This window comes from Polyodon spathula, unplaced genomic scaffold, assembly GCF_017654505.1.
Source record: "Polyodon spathula isolate WHYD16114869_AA unplaced genomic scaffold, ASM1765450v1 scaffolds_764, whole genome shotgun sequence".
NCBI lineage: Eukaryota > Metazoa > Chordata > Actinopteri > Acipenseriformes > Polyodontidae > Polyodon > Polyodon spathula.
Window position 1 is genome coordinate 105,686 of NW_024472252.1, and position 16,447 is coordinate 122,132.

Below are 16,447 nucleotides of genomic sequence, written 5' to 3' on the forward strand. Positions count from 1 at the left end.
TGCTATATACAATACAAACGCTGACCCCGATACATACACCCTTCAGCGCCGCTCGCTTTAAATCACCGTGTGGAACCGCGCTTCCACACCCAGGATTATCACTCCTGCGCAAACGGAGCAAGGCGGTGTGGATGACGTCTGGACGATGTGACCGCGCTCGGGGGCGTGAACGAGAGAGGGGTGCGTGTGCCCGCGAATGGGCGTTCTCGATTAAAAAAAAAAAAAAAAAAAAAAAAAGCTACACTGGATGGAAGGCGAGCTGCGGTTTGAGAGGCGTGCGCGCGTCCGACGGACAGGCTGTAGGCGAGCCCGAGCCCGTGCGCGCGTTTCGGTCGCGAAGGCGAATGCGGTTCAGAAAACAAGGATCGGCGGAGAGAGACGCGGAGATAGACCGAGCTAGAGAGACCCAAACCCCGTAACTTAGACCGACAAATTACCCGCTCAGCCGCGCTGTATGAGAGCCACACCCGTCTCAGGAGACAGAGGAAATTCTTTAGGGTAAGGGTGACCCGGTTCGGGGCAAACGGACGGTTTTGTTCGTAAGAAAGCGAGTTTGATAAAATGACGATGTGGCTGTAATTTTTTTTTTTCTTTTTTTTTTTGCGCCTCCTTTCCGTCTGTGTCTCAAAATGGCGGCCAGGCCGTTGGAGCAGCACCAAAGGCAAACAAAATGAAAAATAGTCACTTAAAACAAGAGATAAACAGTTTACAGCAGCCGTGATCAAACGTGTTAAGAATGTAATTCGTTTTGGGAGCGGTATTGTTTTATTTAAATCTGGGATTATAATAATGATGCCGGTAAGGCAGCTAAGTAGGTATGGGGTGAGAGGTGTTATTTTTATGACAGCTGAAGTATTTTTTTTTCTGTTTTTGTGGTTCATAACTATTACCATCTGAAGTTAGATGTAGTCTTATAAATATGTTTCTACAGTGCACTTCAATATTGAGTGCTGGTATTTTTTAACACATAACAGGTCTGTTGTTTTGGTTGCATTATGATTTAAGCTAAAGTTATAATTTAAAGTTCAATTAATTAGAAGGTTAATTGTGTGTTATATTTCTTTGGTAAACGTAGTGAACGAACCCTGTAGCAAATTGAATGTATAGCTGTTGCAACTGACTTGTAATTTTGGTTTAGCATGTATGGAATGGAAAGACATAAATCAGATGCTTGAAGCAGACGAACATATTTATCAGGTTTATCACTAAAACATCATCCTGTGTTTAAGTGTCTGTATTTTGCAAATCCAGTGAAACATCAAATGTTCGTCTGTTATAGGTCGACTGTATGACAAAACAGCCAGCATGATTAACCATTATTAGTAAGACAAGATATGAACCTTCCAATAATCTAATGCATTCCTGATTTTCAATGTAACACAATTAATTTGCAATTGATTCATGATAAACCTGTTACACAGCCATGTGAATGACTTGCAGATCGGGTTAAAAATTGACTTTGGTTTAGAATAGTGGGTTTTGCTATGTATTTCCGACCTTGAAATGATCTTCTCGTTTTAAAAAATATTCTTTCATTGTTGGGTTTGACATTGCTTGGATGAATTTTCCTACAGTGTTAATGGTGTATGTGTTTTAAGGGTGGAGTTTTCTCAATGTCGACAAGGATTTGTAGATCTCGTTTTCCATCGGTATTGATTACTTTGTATATTTGTCTGCGCGTTATACCTGCTGTTGAATGTGTGCACCTTTTTGGTTATCTGACATATCAAATTACACAATCCTATTTTAATTCTCGTGAATAAAATAGACTTGCATCCTACATTTGCTTAGATAAGAAACTGAACCAATTTTTCTATCTGAAATACTCGAAGGTTTCACACGTTGTATTGCAGATAAACGCTAATTTGTAATATTAGGGTCGAGGTGTCTTGAAGATGTATTTTTTAATAGAGTATGCTGCTCAGAGGGACCGTCACTGCTGTGCAGGGACAGGGTGGGGAAAGCAGCAGACATAAAGCAAGAAGCCGAATGAGTGAGAGAGGGAGAAAAAAAAACGCCCGTTTCGTTGGGTCAGTCCATTTTTCAAATGCGATTTGCTGGATTGAAATCGGCATGATCTCACATAGCGGCCCTCATGAGGTCTTCTGTCAGATCTGGGTGGAGCAAGGAGGTACGGAATGGAAGGAGGGGGCGAGCAGGGGCAGAATGCTCCCTCGTTTTTACCGCAGTTGAAACGCCTTGCTGTGAAAAGTGACACGCTGCATTGTGTTACAGTTCGGGTTAGTTTTTGTACACATACATCCAGGATCCCGGGTAAACAGTAGCTGGAAGTACACGAGGTCATTGGGATTGGTTTGTTATTTTGCGACAATGTGCTTGCGCCGTTATCCTTGAGTTGTTAGGTGTGATCAGGCAGCAGCTGATGCAACAGAAAGGGATCGGGTTGTTTACTAGATTCAGAGTGTTACTTAATATTGGAGATATATATTTTTTTGTGGTCGGATTTTGTTAATTCTATTTGGAAACCCCAAGTGTTTCATCTAAAAACTGCACTATAAGGGGAAATTCTAAACGTGAATGGGCAATTATTCAGTGTTTTTTAATTGAGTAATATAGTGCAAGACTTGTGTGATGCCTTATTGTGTCAGAGGCACCAACACAAACCCAGGGGTGCCCCATATGTATTTTACAAAGCGTTACCTTGGTGAAAATGGGACATTCTATTTCATTTGTCTTGGCCTAAAAAAACAATGCAATCCCTAGTACAGTACAGTATTTCATTTTGGCTGTATGTGTAACAGAGCTTTTAGCTGACTCATAACCTTCTACTGCTGCAATAGTGTAACTGTGCTTCATAGCAGAACAGTTGCAGGCAACAAGCTTGTGCCCCTGCAGTAATTTTGTCAAAAGTCATGTAAAAAAAAAAAAAAAAAAAAAAAAAAAAAAAAAACTGCTTTCCAGAAAACAAAAGGCTAAATTGTGGAAGAATAGTAAATGGCCTCCAAAATAAAATTACAAACGGTTCTTGACAATGAGTGAGAATTCTGGTGGTTTCTGTATTACCAGATACATCCTGATCACTTTATCCACAGAGTTGATAATGTTGCTGCTAATGAAGTTGTTTCAAGGACATAAGGATTATTAAGCTCATCTTAATTGTTTTTATCAGTTTATTTATGCATGTAAAATGGTATAGCAGTCTGCCGAGGTCACTATGGGAAATGTTTATATATTCAAGAAAACTCACTAGTGGAAATGATTTATCATCCTGCAGCAATGTATATCCCAGATGAAATGCAGCACCATTTCTCACTTTGCTTCCCTCCCTTCAGTTTTCTCATAATTAAGCCTTTTTGAATAAACCAAAATGAATTGGTTTAATGACAGAAACTGCTAAGACATGAATTTAGAAATTGGAAGTAAAATACTTTTTTTTTTTTTTATGAAACTCATTCATATGCCATCTGTCTAATTTCACTTAACCTCTTGAAAGTGAATCCGACATCTGACTGTTTGTGGTTGATGGGCCACTTGGCCATTCCATTGGCTGCTTGGTACGTATTTCTCACTTCTCTGAAGTGGACTGTTATCCGGAAGGCTATTGTTCAAGTTAGTGTTGTGACACTTGGTTTTTCCAATTCCTGGCAATACCTTTCACATGTGCTTTGCACTGTGTATTTTACATAACATTTTTACAGAACCATAGCATCTTAAGGAATGAAGCAGTATTTCTGTGGTATATTATTGAAACGAATGAGAAAAGAATTTGAGCAGTGGAATCCCCTCTAAATTGGCTCTCAACTGACCACACTTATCACTTCATGAATAAGCTGTTTTGCAGTTTCAAAGCAATAGAAAGTATGAGGTCTGATTGCTGTGAGGGTAGTTCTGAAAGCCTGGATTGGTGGTTGAGTTTCTAACTTTGCCTACCACTGAGATGTACTTACATCCCTGTCCTACAGTTGTCACTAGGTAAACTAAATAGAGATGCCTGTGCAATACAATACGGAGTGCTTTATAAAAGGATATATACTGTAAACAGGCAATGTATTGTCCATTCATTCCATGTTTTATTGTTTGGTCTGGGAAGAATTTCTAAAGACTTGAATGATCCTTTGATAAAATAACAGAACTTTTTAACTTGCAAGTATCCAAATATAATGATGTAATGCCATGACAACATTCATTATAATTTGCGCCAAAGCAATGAACTCTCAAACTAAAAATAACACATAAGCCTACCTTAAAATAGTCAGGAATCATCCAACCGATCCATGCTGAATGCATTCGCAACTGTTTTCTACCTAAATGCTGGCCCTTGGTGAAAGAACTGCTCTTAACAGGTTAAGTTTTAATCTCATATTTAAGTGTTTCTATACAAGTTGGTGCCTAATCTCTCCCCCTGTCCTCCAGCGGAACCGTGTCTCTTTCAGTCTAGCAGTGCATGTGACTGTTAACAGTTTGCTTAGCCTGCTGACGATAGTCTGGTATTTTAAGCATTCTCCAAAGGGACGGACTGTCTGTGGAGAGTTATTGAAAGTGTTAGTAAATGGTTTGGCTGCTTCTGCTGTACTGTAGAACACAAGAAGGATTGGTTATCCGTTGCTGAATCCAAACTGAAATGAACTTCAGACCCTGCTCGAATGAAATATTTATTGCCCCCTAGCTTATTACGCCACCTTGTATGAGCTTTAGACAAGAGACCAATCCCTTCTCCAAGTAACCAATCCTATCCTTTATGATAAGCACAATGTGTGTTATCATCACATTAAGACCTCTGTCTGGGGTCTATTTGTCAAATTCCTGGTTATCAAGGCAGGTTTAGATTCTATGGTGGTATTAACAGTAAGTCTTCATATGCGCTATACATAGTCAAACTATAGAATTACAATATCAGAATTTGAAACAATAGAGAAATGAAACTAGAAGATACATTACAAAATTAAGTGTCCTTTTTGCAGCAGTGAATAGGTATTGTGTGTTACTAAACTGATTGATTAATGTGATTATATTATGTGAAATCAATTTTGACAATCTATTGCGTTCATAATTAGGCAGCAGGTGGAATTTCGCTGCCTGAATGCACGATTACTGGCTACCTTGCTCAATTGAACTGAGACTGTTTGTAATTGGTTTGCAAATATATTTAGTTTACCAGTACTGTGTATTCCCCTGTAATACAAAATGGAGGCATAACTGATCTAGCCATCATTATTAAGATCATCGTAGTAAGAGTGAATTCTCATAGTAGTTGAACACATGGTGGTGTGTTTATCCATTAGTTTGTTTCCAAATCAGTTTATTGCTCATAGTATATAAAGAGATGTCAAAGTGTGGTTGAACCAGCCTAATGCCAGGCTTTTGCATTTTCTGAAGCGCTTGCTGTCAACTAAATTTTTCTGAATGTCCATTTCAGTTTTGCTTGCAGAAGTGTGTCAGTTCACAGTGTGTTGCTGCTTCACGGTTGAAAGTGGAAATCTCTGCTGAACGTTCAAAAACCTGAATCTGCACTGGAAAAGTTCCTTTTTGTAAAAGCATTCCACCCTCATTTTAAATAAACTGCTGTATAACTAGGTGTATGCTATAGATAAGGTTTGGAAAGCTTTCTAGAGAATGATGGCACAAGAAAGTAATTGAGAACCCAGCAGTAAAAGAATGCAGCTGGAAAGGAACATGCTGTACTTCATGTTGCTTCCTTTTGTTTTTTATTCTACTAGCAGACAGTCTTGATTTATGTTTATCCACGATAAATAAGCCATGTGTAACTCTGTCTGCATATTGCTGTGGCTTGAATTAGCTTGAGTCATGCAGCTCAGTGAGAGGAAGGTCTGTTTGTGTCGTGACTGATGTACGTTTGCCTGGTGTAAATAGCAAAAAGAGCTGGTCTCTCCTCAACAGTTAGGGTACGAGACAGAAAGCGAGTGTTTCTTTGGTCAGTCAAACACCTTGGAAATGGCCTGAAAACATATCCGACTTTACTGCAGTAGGCTTGGCACACATTCTGTCATTGGCATGGCCTTAGTTGGCTTGTTCTAAAAATGCCATTGTAAGTGCCACTGTTATTTACTGTTGCAAACGCACTGTTTCCATGACAAAGTCCAGCCCAGTTAAACTTGGTTGGTATCTCGGACAGTGGAATTGTCAGCTACTGATCGACTTTTGTTGCTGTATTGTGTAATCATGAATTGAAGCAGCAAATTACTGTGTAGGAAGGCTAGAATTATTTAGAAAGTAATTCTGTTTGCTGCCTGCCATAACACACTATCATTGTTTTCTGCTTTTGGATAAATACAAAAGTAAATAAAACTGTCAGTAGTGCATTTTAGTGTTTTACATTGCAGTGATGTCAGTGCTCAAAGGTCGTTTCGTTGCATGTTGATCTGATCCCTATACTGGTGTCACTAGTTGAAGGTCTTTAGTCCACTTCTGATACTGGAAGTAAAATTCTAATTTCACTTGATTTATTTTTCCCCTCCCAACATCAACTGTAAAGATTTGGTAAAGCAGTTCTTGGAGACAGAAAGATCACTGTTTACAATGCCAAGTGGATAAAACTGAAGAATTGGTACAGGTCCTTTGCTAGACAACACACTTGCTGCCATGCAGATGTCCCATCGACTGGCTTTAACACATCATGAATTGTAGTTCACTGACAAAAATGGTCCTAATGCCACAGTGCCTTTTGTTCATTCTTAACTTGGCTGACAGCACTTCAGTTGTGTAGATAGAGACGACAGTTTGATAGGCAAATGGCTCTGCTAAATTAATTTCCAAGCACCTAAGCAACTTTTTGTGAAAAATGAATGTGTTCAACATCAGAGTTGGCTAACGTGGTATACATTTGATGTCTTTGCATTCATCAGTTTTCATCAGACACTTCTAATCAAACCCTGTAGCATTTCAATTGTGATAGGCATTCCTTTCAAGTGACAGCTGGTTTGTAAAGTGCATGAAAGCAAAATGGAACAAATGAGGAACAGAAGAAAGAATGGGTTTCTGTCTATCTCAGATTTTAAACTGATGTCTTAAATGTTTCAAACTGAATAAATATAAGCCATTACTTGGGTCTTGATAACATTTTCGAAAATGTAGTAGTTTCCGTATTTTGTACTCTGTTTTTATGTTGAAACGGTTGTTGGTGACTATAAATCAGAAGCATTAGAAATGTGTAAGATTTCTGAAAAGGAAATGTGCATAGTTTGTTCCACAATCTAAAATGATCCAGCTCTGGTGCCAGGGCCAGGAGGGGGGCACGTTCCTAATGTGTTTAGATTACTCTAGACTGCATGGCCACAATTCTTTTAAAGCTGCCTTGTTTGAAGGATGTATTTTCACTGATCTTCATTGCCACATTCTTATACCTGAATGCCCTTTCTTTCTTTTCAGATGAAATGAACATCGGGTGGTGAATGTCTGCAGGCTGTCTATGAATCTTGTACCTGGTGTTGGGATTGTGGAGAAGCGTTTTGTGTTTTCCTCGAGCCACTGTCTGGAGGATCTCTCTGTGAGCCGGAGTTTGTGTTGGATTTCTCTCTGATCTCCTGTGAGGGAGACAGCAGCCTCTGTAGAGCCTTGACTTGACATCACAGCCACCATGGTGCTGTCGCAAAGACAACGAGATGAACTGTAAGTTTTCCACTTTTACCTCTCATCATCTTGGTTTTCTGGGAAGGGTCTGTGAAATGTCATTCTGAATGAGCTGCGGTAGAATCTGTTTTAAAAGAAGGAATGTAGTGGCCCTATCTGCATATATGACCATGTGTATAGATTTTTAAAATGACCTTTACTACAACATCTTACTAATGGTGTATAATTAGAAATCTGAAATCCAAATGTGAAAATGATCAAACGTAGCATTGACAGGTAACTGATATTCATGACTCCTGCTTTTCATATTTAATTCTGCCTAAATATTGTTAGGCTTAGTTGTAATTGTTACAATCAAATGCATAGTCTGATAGAGACTTATTTTGCATTAAAGAGAATGTCATGTCTTGCACACCAGAAAACGGATAAGGGGGTTAGAGATTGACCCCCAGGGCTTGAATCAATAATAACTTGTACACAGGGGATTTTGTAGTTTTAACTGTAAAGGTACTGTATTTTGAAATGGACTGAAAATAAGCTCGACACCCAATCCCCGCGCTAGCTGTCAGCTGCAGGCTTTTGAATCCTGATGTTCACTTTCCTCAGGCAAGTTCAAGTTGAATTTCAGGCTCTGTCCTATGGCTTTCTTGATAAGAATACTGCTTCTCGCTGTAGGGAAGTCTATTACCAAGTCTGTTGCTCCTGTGTGTCTCTAGTAACGAAACCCATTCTGTTCTTTATCGACCAGAGTTGCCTGTGATCTAGCAGCTACCAATCTATGCCTTATCACTCAGATTATTATTTTTTTGGGTTTAAATTGTATTTTTTTTAAATGATATTCGGGGGCTGCTCTCTCTCGCTGGGCTCCCTTTTATTCTCCCTCCTCAAAAAGGCATTGCCAAAGGATCCAAACAAATACTGGTGTGTAATCATTTTAGTTTTTAAATCCCATTTAAGCCACAAGTTCCTTAGGGGTTACACCACTGATCACATGAAATTCCCCTATAGGGAGGCAATGTCACCATCCATATGTTAAACCCAGTGAATTCTCGAACACCATTCATTTCACAAAACACCAAAAACTGCATTGCCTTTCTTTTCTACAAGAATAATTCCTCCCTCTGAAAAATTAGGAAGCCAGTTAATTCAGTAATTAAACCTTTTAAATCATTAAGAGAGATTTAAATGAGCCCCTTCATTGTCTTAATGACCGTTGGCAGTTTGCAGAAGGTAAGATTACTTGCTGCAGAAAATTTTTACATTTGAGGATTATATTGGTAAGATGTGAGCATGAGTTGGCACACTCCAGTAACACGTTGCACCTCTATATATTTTTCAGATGTCTGGGCTGAATAGGCAAAGTTCTGAAAGCTGATTCGTTTTGGCTCATGAGATGAAGCTTTCTTCTGCTTTTAAAGGGGGAATTTTTTGTGTGACGTTTAAGGATACAGTGGCTCCATTTTACCCTTTTGTCTGTTGCACAGTGTGTCTGACTAAATGACACTGGCCAATTATTCCAGGATAGTCTCAGCCTCAGATGGCTTTAGAGCCGGTCTTTAATGTTTACTTCTGTGTAATTCCTTGCATTTATAGCCAAGGAACTAAAGTAGAGATCTTGACGGAGATCAAAATCTATTTATTGATTTTGGTTATTGCGTTGCAATTCAGTGTGAATAACAGTTTCATTTTTCAGCTTAATATTGATTTCTGTGTGTTTTATTTCTGTTCTTACATATAATTAAATTAGCCACAATAAATCCAAATGGAAGTGTGTGTTTTTTAACTTGTCAGATAAAAAGATCCCATCATCTATTAAAGATTAATCGGCACCCTGATCTCATTTCAGAAACCTCACCAATGCCCTACGTACCATGTTCATTAACACATTAGTCAGCAATTCAGATCTACTTCATGTCCTTTATACTATGCATTAAGTCCATCTTTATGACTGAATCAATGCTCCTGTGGCTTTTGTCAGACAACTTTGCACTGCCCTTTGATCTTTATTGCTATTCTAAACAACTTGTAAGTCCTGAAATGGACTTTGCAACTAATGAGCAAATGAATATAACGTGTGTGCACATATGAAGTATGATTCTCAAAAGACATCTACATACAGAATAGTCCTATGCAGCAGTGAATACTTGTGTTTTGATGTACATGTGCCCATTCAGTTGATAGTTCAATGTTTTTGTTCCCTTCAAGATGCAGTATAATGCTAAAACTGAGTGTGTCAGATTTTCTTTATGTGATTGAATATTCCTGGAAAGGGTTTAAGGGCAGGAAATAGCAGCATTGCGTTTCAGCACTGAATGTGTTTCACATGTTAGTTTTTACATGTGGTGGATGTGCTTGTTAATTCCTTTTGAAGGAATTTATATTTGAGATCATTTTGAAGCTCATTTATTGACTTCAAAACAGTGACTTCGATTTTAAATGAATTTGTGCCACCGAGAGCTGCTTGTTTGAACAGAATACTGCTAATTGCAATGATGTGTTGGAATTGATTAAAAGAGAATCAGAATTGCCAATTGATTTTTAAAAGGAATTGGAATTGAAAACCAGGAATTGACCCAACCTTGTTTTTATTCTGTTTGTATTACTGTATGTTCTTGTGATTATGGCTGTGTAAAAAATCACGTCTGTAGCCTTTTTACTTCTATTGACACGATTCTGCCTCTGGATAGATAAACATATAAACCACAATAAAAAATTGTATAGTGAATCTTCTGCAAAAACAAAACATAAAAAATCCCCAGTGATTCGCATGTAAATTTAACCCAAAGCATGCACAGATGACTGAGGATCACTGGTTAAAATAGGCTACATGCCGAGGGGCGGTGTTTGTTTAATTAATACTCATCTGGTTTGTAATTAAGTATGGATCTTCCCATGTCCTGGTTTTCATTAGAATTTATATAAATAGCCTCGGGATGAGTATGTTTTAGGTGGCAGGGATTTTTTTTAGAGTAAGAACCAGGGGTGTGCAATTCATATTGCAATCCATAGCATTGCACTCTTACTAAACTGCTACATTCTCCGGATTCTGACTCTCCTCAGAGTACCCTCAGTCTCCCACTGAAACGCCCACAAAACAAAATGATTTCTCTATCTAATGGCCAGATAGGAAACCCAAATTTATTAACCAAGCGTCATCGCCACTCTTCTGGGTGATGTAGTTTAGAAACCACTCCTTGCGTTCCGGTGAACATTCTACCTATTTGTTTTCTGACTGACAGTTTTGTTTATTTGATTTCCTGAAGCAATTTTTTTTATTTTTATTAATCACTAATTGATTGTGTTCATTCTTTTAAAAAAGCAAAATCCCAAGTTGTTTTATTTGTGTGTGTGTTTTGTGGGATGGGAAGGGGGCAAGTAGATTTTTCTAGCATTTTGTCCCTTGGACTTTGTTTTTTTGTTTGCACATGTCCTTGCTGTAAAGAGCTCTGGTCCAGAAATACATGCATATATCAAACTGGTTTAGGTAGTCATCGGCCAGACTGAAGATGCCAGTTGACTTGGATATAAATACACTGGCAGAGTGATCTGGCACTCTGCTAATTATTTTGAAGTGATCGAACAATCCAATTACATAATTACACATTGCCCCAGCCAGTGAAACAGAATAAGTTACATGCATGCAATTATTTCCAAATGTGAACATAAAGCCAAGGCTACTGTTGAAATGTGTAACTAGATGGCTGATTTAAAGCATCTGTTTTTCAATACAGTTTATGCTGCTGGCTGGTTGACTGTAACTGTGAAAACAACTGCCGAAGCACCACCCAGATTTGTCTTGCACTTTTTCTTTTTTAACTGTACATGTGTAACTACTTGGAAAGAGGGGACATTTCCAGTGGGATTTTCTGTGTATCCATCTTGATTAATCACTGTTAACGATGGCTGGAACAGTCGTCGTTGTATTGGAGAGAAAATGGTGAACATCTGAGGTGCAGAGAGTCTTTTAGATTTTCGGTTATATCTAGGTTTGAATTTTCTTTTCAGCTATCCAGAAGAGTTGTATTGTTGGCTTTAATTAAATCTCCTGAGGTGCAGGCAAAGCGCCAGAGTACAGGATGATTATGAAGTATTTGAGTTGCTTGTTCATGGACATCATTCTTGGAAGGCACAGCAAGATGAACGGTCTCCTCCCCCTCTCTCTTAAGACAAGTATAGTGTGGTGTTAAAGTATTGCATTCTTTAGTGGCAGTGTGTTTGTTTTATTCTGCGGTTTCCTGAGGTGTTTGTTTCCAAGCGTGTTCTGTGATCCAGACATGTTGTTAAGATGTTCCGGAAGTTTGCTTTTCAGTTGCACATTGTGCTTCTGTGGATTATGTAGTTTGTAGTCTGCAAGCTGAATCTTGCATGGACTTGTACATTGCTTGATCTTTCAACCTGGGGGGCTTATAATTGGACATTGGCTGTAAACTTTGTATTTATTGTATTTTGAAAGGAGTTTACCCAGGATGAGTCTGTATCTGCCAGTCGGTAGGTAAAACTGCTGGAACAGGCAGTGAGCAGACAGAAACTGTTCTGTGTCTCTAGACTCTGTTTCTGGAATTCAACAGCAAATATAAATGAATGTATTTAAACAAAAGCTATATTGAATATATGCAAGCAAAATTTCATTTTGGTTTAAGGCACCATGGTTTCATGTGATCAAAAACATACTTTTTCTAGAGATATCTACATAGCGGCTCTGGAGATTTTATGTACATTGGAGTTTGAACATCTCGTGCACGTCAAGCTTCATTTTATAAATTATCACTTTCACTTTTACCAGGGAAATACCGTTGATGTGAATTGAGAGAACATTAAGGTCTCTCAGTGTTCAGTAACCACATCTTCAGTAGGTTAGCCATTTTGAATATGGAGTGTTTTATGCCAAATTGAATCTGTTATTCACCGGCAGTGGGATTGTCAAACCCTGTGATCAGTAACACAACACGGCACATCACAAATTACTGGTGTCCTTTCATCACGATAATAAATTGAGCAAGGTTTGACCTTAAAAGATAACCTGACCTTTTGAAAGACTTTTCTCTCTGAAAAGTTTCCATGTCCTTGTCTAGTTTTATATTCGCAGCTTGTGTGTCCTGGAAGGTTTTGAACTGTCCTCCAGCTGTGTAACACAGTGCATGACTTTCTTATAAAATGAATGGGTCGACTGTGTTGGTGTATTTCTCAGATTCCTTGTCCTTTTTTTATTTTAGTGGCCAGCTGTTGGCAGCAGCAAACTTTTAGTTAACTTTTTTGGTGAAATGCAAAGCTTTGTTTTTTTTTTTTTTAAAAAAGACAATAATATAGAAACAGAACATCCTTGTTATATTTCTTTAAGGAATCTGTATCACTTATGTAACTTAATACTGAAAAAGCACTAAGCAATTGACCATTGAAGGTTAGAAAACAATATATTCTAAACTCTGCCTCATCATTGTGTAACTTCATGTTTCCAGTGGTGTCCCTTAACAGCATTTTGGCCACATAACAAATTAGTAGATTTTTATGAAAATAAATGTTTGCAGTAATGTTTAGTTGGAACTACTCCTAGTCTGATCTATTCACAGTTCTTGTCGTAGTTGTGCACGCTTGAGAGATGATAACAAGTTATGAGTTTCGTCACATGTCTGATCAGCTGTAGTGGTCCCTGAAAGAGTGCATTATTCTAAATCAGGATAGATTCATTCAGTCAGTATAACAGAATTGGTAATGTAATTTTCCTGAGTACATTCGGCTGACCCATTATATCCAGGTAAGCATTGCATTAAGTATTGAGTGTCGGGCAGGCAAACAGCAGCTTGCCTGCGAGACATATAGATTTCATTGACTGTTTGTCGTCTGCCTGAGGTGATGTGGGGCATAAGTTATTCGACTTTGGATTCAGTATCAAAGGCAATCCATGCCTCTTGTCATCTCGGAGAGGTGAGACTTGCGTTACGCATTGTCTTCTATGTACATATGTCACTGATGGTAATGCTTCCCAGACACCTTGCCCTTTACAATATTTGGTGTTGATGGTGTGTTTAAACATCCGCGTTCGATCACAGGACATCAGCTTGATGGAGACCTGTGAAATGTGCATAAGGAGTAAGGAGAAGATTGTCAATAAGTGTGGACAGCTGAATTTCAAACTGTCTGCAGTGTAGCTGCCGCAATCTTCCTGAGTGAAGTAATGATGTGTCCTCAACTATCTTTAGGCTTAATGCCTAAAGCCAGCAGCTTTATGTGGTGTGTGTGTATTTTTTCTTTTTTTTTTTTTTTTTTTTTTAAAAGGTATCATTGGTTATCTTTTCATATGCTAGATTTGCCTAAATCACTTTTTCTTTTTTGCACAGGTTCTATAATAAAGCAGGGCTGCAGAGATGGGTTATTTGTAACACATTCAGCTAATTTGTTAATCTGTGTTCTAGTAAAATTAGTTCAGAGCTTGATTTTATTTTATTATGATAATACATCTCTATTGCTTAGACAAGCCAAGAGTGGATGCTGACTAGTAGTATTAAAATAGATTTGTCGTCTTCCCCCCCTCCTGCCTGGGCTCTGATCGAAGACTGATCACAAATGAGAATTGATTTGTCTCACTTCCAATTGGAAGATGAAACGGATCGGAAGACATGCAAGTCTGACACCACCTGTCTCACTTTGTTGAATGGCTACAGTTGAATGGGTTAATTTTCTGTATCGGTATCCACTAATAACTGTAGTAGGACTCCATTAAAAAGATGACCAGTTACAACACAAGTTAATAATGAGCTTCCAATTGATGGAAATTTGAGGCGGGTTGCAGTGTCTTTCTGTATAGAAGGCCAAGACCAGTTGCATTATAATTTGACATCCAAAGTGTTTCTGTGTAGAATGTGCGCTTTTTTTTTTTTTTTTTTTTTGACTTTTCACGAAATTCCTCTTAATCTTCGTAACAGTCCTGGGCAAATGTTACCTCCTGTAAAATTACACAGGCAAAGACATGTTCTGGATATCCTCTGAAGGATTAAAACTGCTTTGTACACATGGACAGTGTAGGATTTGCCATTTTAAGTGTCTTTACATGGTCACGTTTGGGCTCTTGTGTGTTCTACCAGCCTGATACAGTGATCTGAAAAGAAAGAAGGCTTTTATTTGCCATATAATCCATATGCACATAAAGGAGGGAAGATTTTCAACCTGCTAGCAAGGCGGGGTGGGCAGGCGAGGCATCCCTCCCCCCCAGAAAATCTCCATCACCTGAATTTATATTTACAGATACATTTATATTTTTAATACAACCACTAAATTTCAGTGACTCCTGCATGATTCTTCTAGTATTCACTTTTATAAATGATCTGGTCGTTTGGGGACCATGATTAAATTGATAAAGCTACTGCTTCAGAGTGCTTCTAAAAAAAGATCAGAAGGCTCCTACTATACTGGGCACAGTGGTGGATGAGGAAACTCCTACTGTTTTTAGTAATTTCTTCAAACTTTCACACAGCTGATTGTAACATTGATACAGGTAGAATGATAAATTGGTTTCCATTTTGAACCTCATGGGCAAACAAAACTGCATGCAGTTCAGTGGGGCTTTTCAGCTCAAGGATGGGCTGCTGTGATTGGTATGTTTAGAATTGATAACGGCAAACTTAAAATCTATTTTTAATAAAATATTCAGTAGAGTATGCTGAACCCACAGAGATGAAGCATTTCAGTCAGAGGGGGGTCTGGAGGGCAGCAGCAGGTATAGACACTTCAGTATGTTCCTATAATAAATTCCCTGGCTTAACTGTTTACAATCACAGACATTTATTTTTCAATCCCAGATCTATAACGGATTCTGAGAGGATGGTGTTCTGTGAAGGTGGTGGCACAAGATAGCAGCACGACAAAGCGTGCCACCCCCTCTTACCTCCTTTGCTTTTTCTGTCTGTGTCTGGCATGGGGAAGGAGTCTGCAGCAACGAGTGGTAACACTGAAAGCTTGTTCTGCATTTGTTTACCTCGCTGGATCTTGCTCGAAATTCTAAAATGAGTTTCAAGCAAGAACTCCTTTTTGTTTTACTTGTCTATATTGATCTCCGCTATGCTTGAGAAATAATTAATGTGCTCTAGCTACAACAGTGTGCTCGTTTCAGTGGGCTGCATCATTTACAAGCCAATCTGTTTCAGCTTTTTACTGTAATGCATGCAGCTTTGTATAACCTTCCAGTTTGCCTAGCAGTTCTTCACGTGGAGGTTTCTGATCTGCGTTCACAACTCAAACATGCAAAGATACACAGGGGTGGATTAATGATTTGGTCTTGTGTTAGACCCTGGAGTGTTAACATGCAAGCCCAAGGTGTTAAATAATGAAACATTCATCTATCTGTTTCTGCAAAGCTGAATGCCGTTGGTGTGTGTATCCATCAGTAAGTACTGAAATACTGTATACAGGTCTAGTAAGACTAACTCCATGCAAATGCTCACTGCTCTAGTCTTCCTTTTAAAATGTATTGTGAAGGAGTTGATCCTGTAAATAGCCTGGACTGGCTGCAGTCCGTTTCTAATAATGATTGCCTTCATGTTCATTTTGATCTTCCAAGAGTTCTGGTACATTATCTGTCTGTTTTCAGATTAATGGTGTTGACACTTGTTTGCTAATTACCTGTGAATCACAGCCCAGCATATTGAAGCTGCCTCATCTTTTTAATATTGCAACGCCTTTCATTTTTTAATAAATGAAACGCAGGAAACGCCTTGGAGTTGGAACAAGATAAAAATGCATTGATTTACCATGGAACTTAAATAGATATTTTGGAACAGTAAATTTGTTTCTTCTAAAGGATGATTAAAAGCCATGGACTGATAGTAAATTCCATCAGTATTTTTTAAATCTAAGTTTTATTGTTCATCAGAAATACCTTATTAAATGTGGTGTTTGCTGGTCTGTT

The 16,447-nt window shown here is 38.5% G+C and overlaps 1 protein-coding gene across 1 annotated transcript in view; it reads left to right on the plus strand.

Moving 5' to 3' along the window:
* The first annotated feature begins 285 nt into the window (after window positions 1-285).
* pafah1b1a (platelet-activating factor acetylhydrolase 1b, regulatory subunit 1a) overlaps window positions 286-16,447 on the plus strand; it is a 30,598-nt gene continuing 14,436 nt past the window's right edge. The window contains exons 1-2 of the mRNA XM_041241234.1: window positions 286-498; window positions 7,348-7,587. Of these exons, the coding sequence (XP_041097168.1) occupies window positions 7,556-7,587 (32 nt within the window). The 5' untranslated portion in view covers window positions 286-498; window positions 7,348-7,555. The remainder of the gene's footprint in view (window positions 499-7,347; window positions 7,588-16,447) is intronic.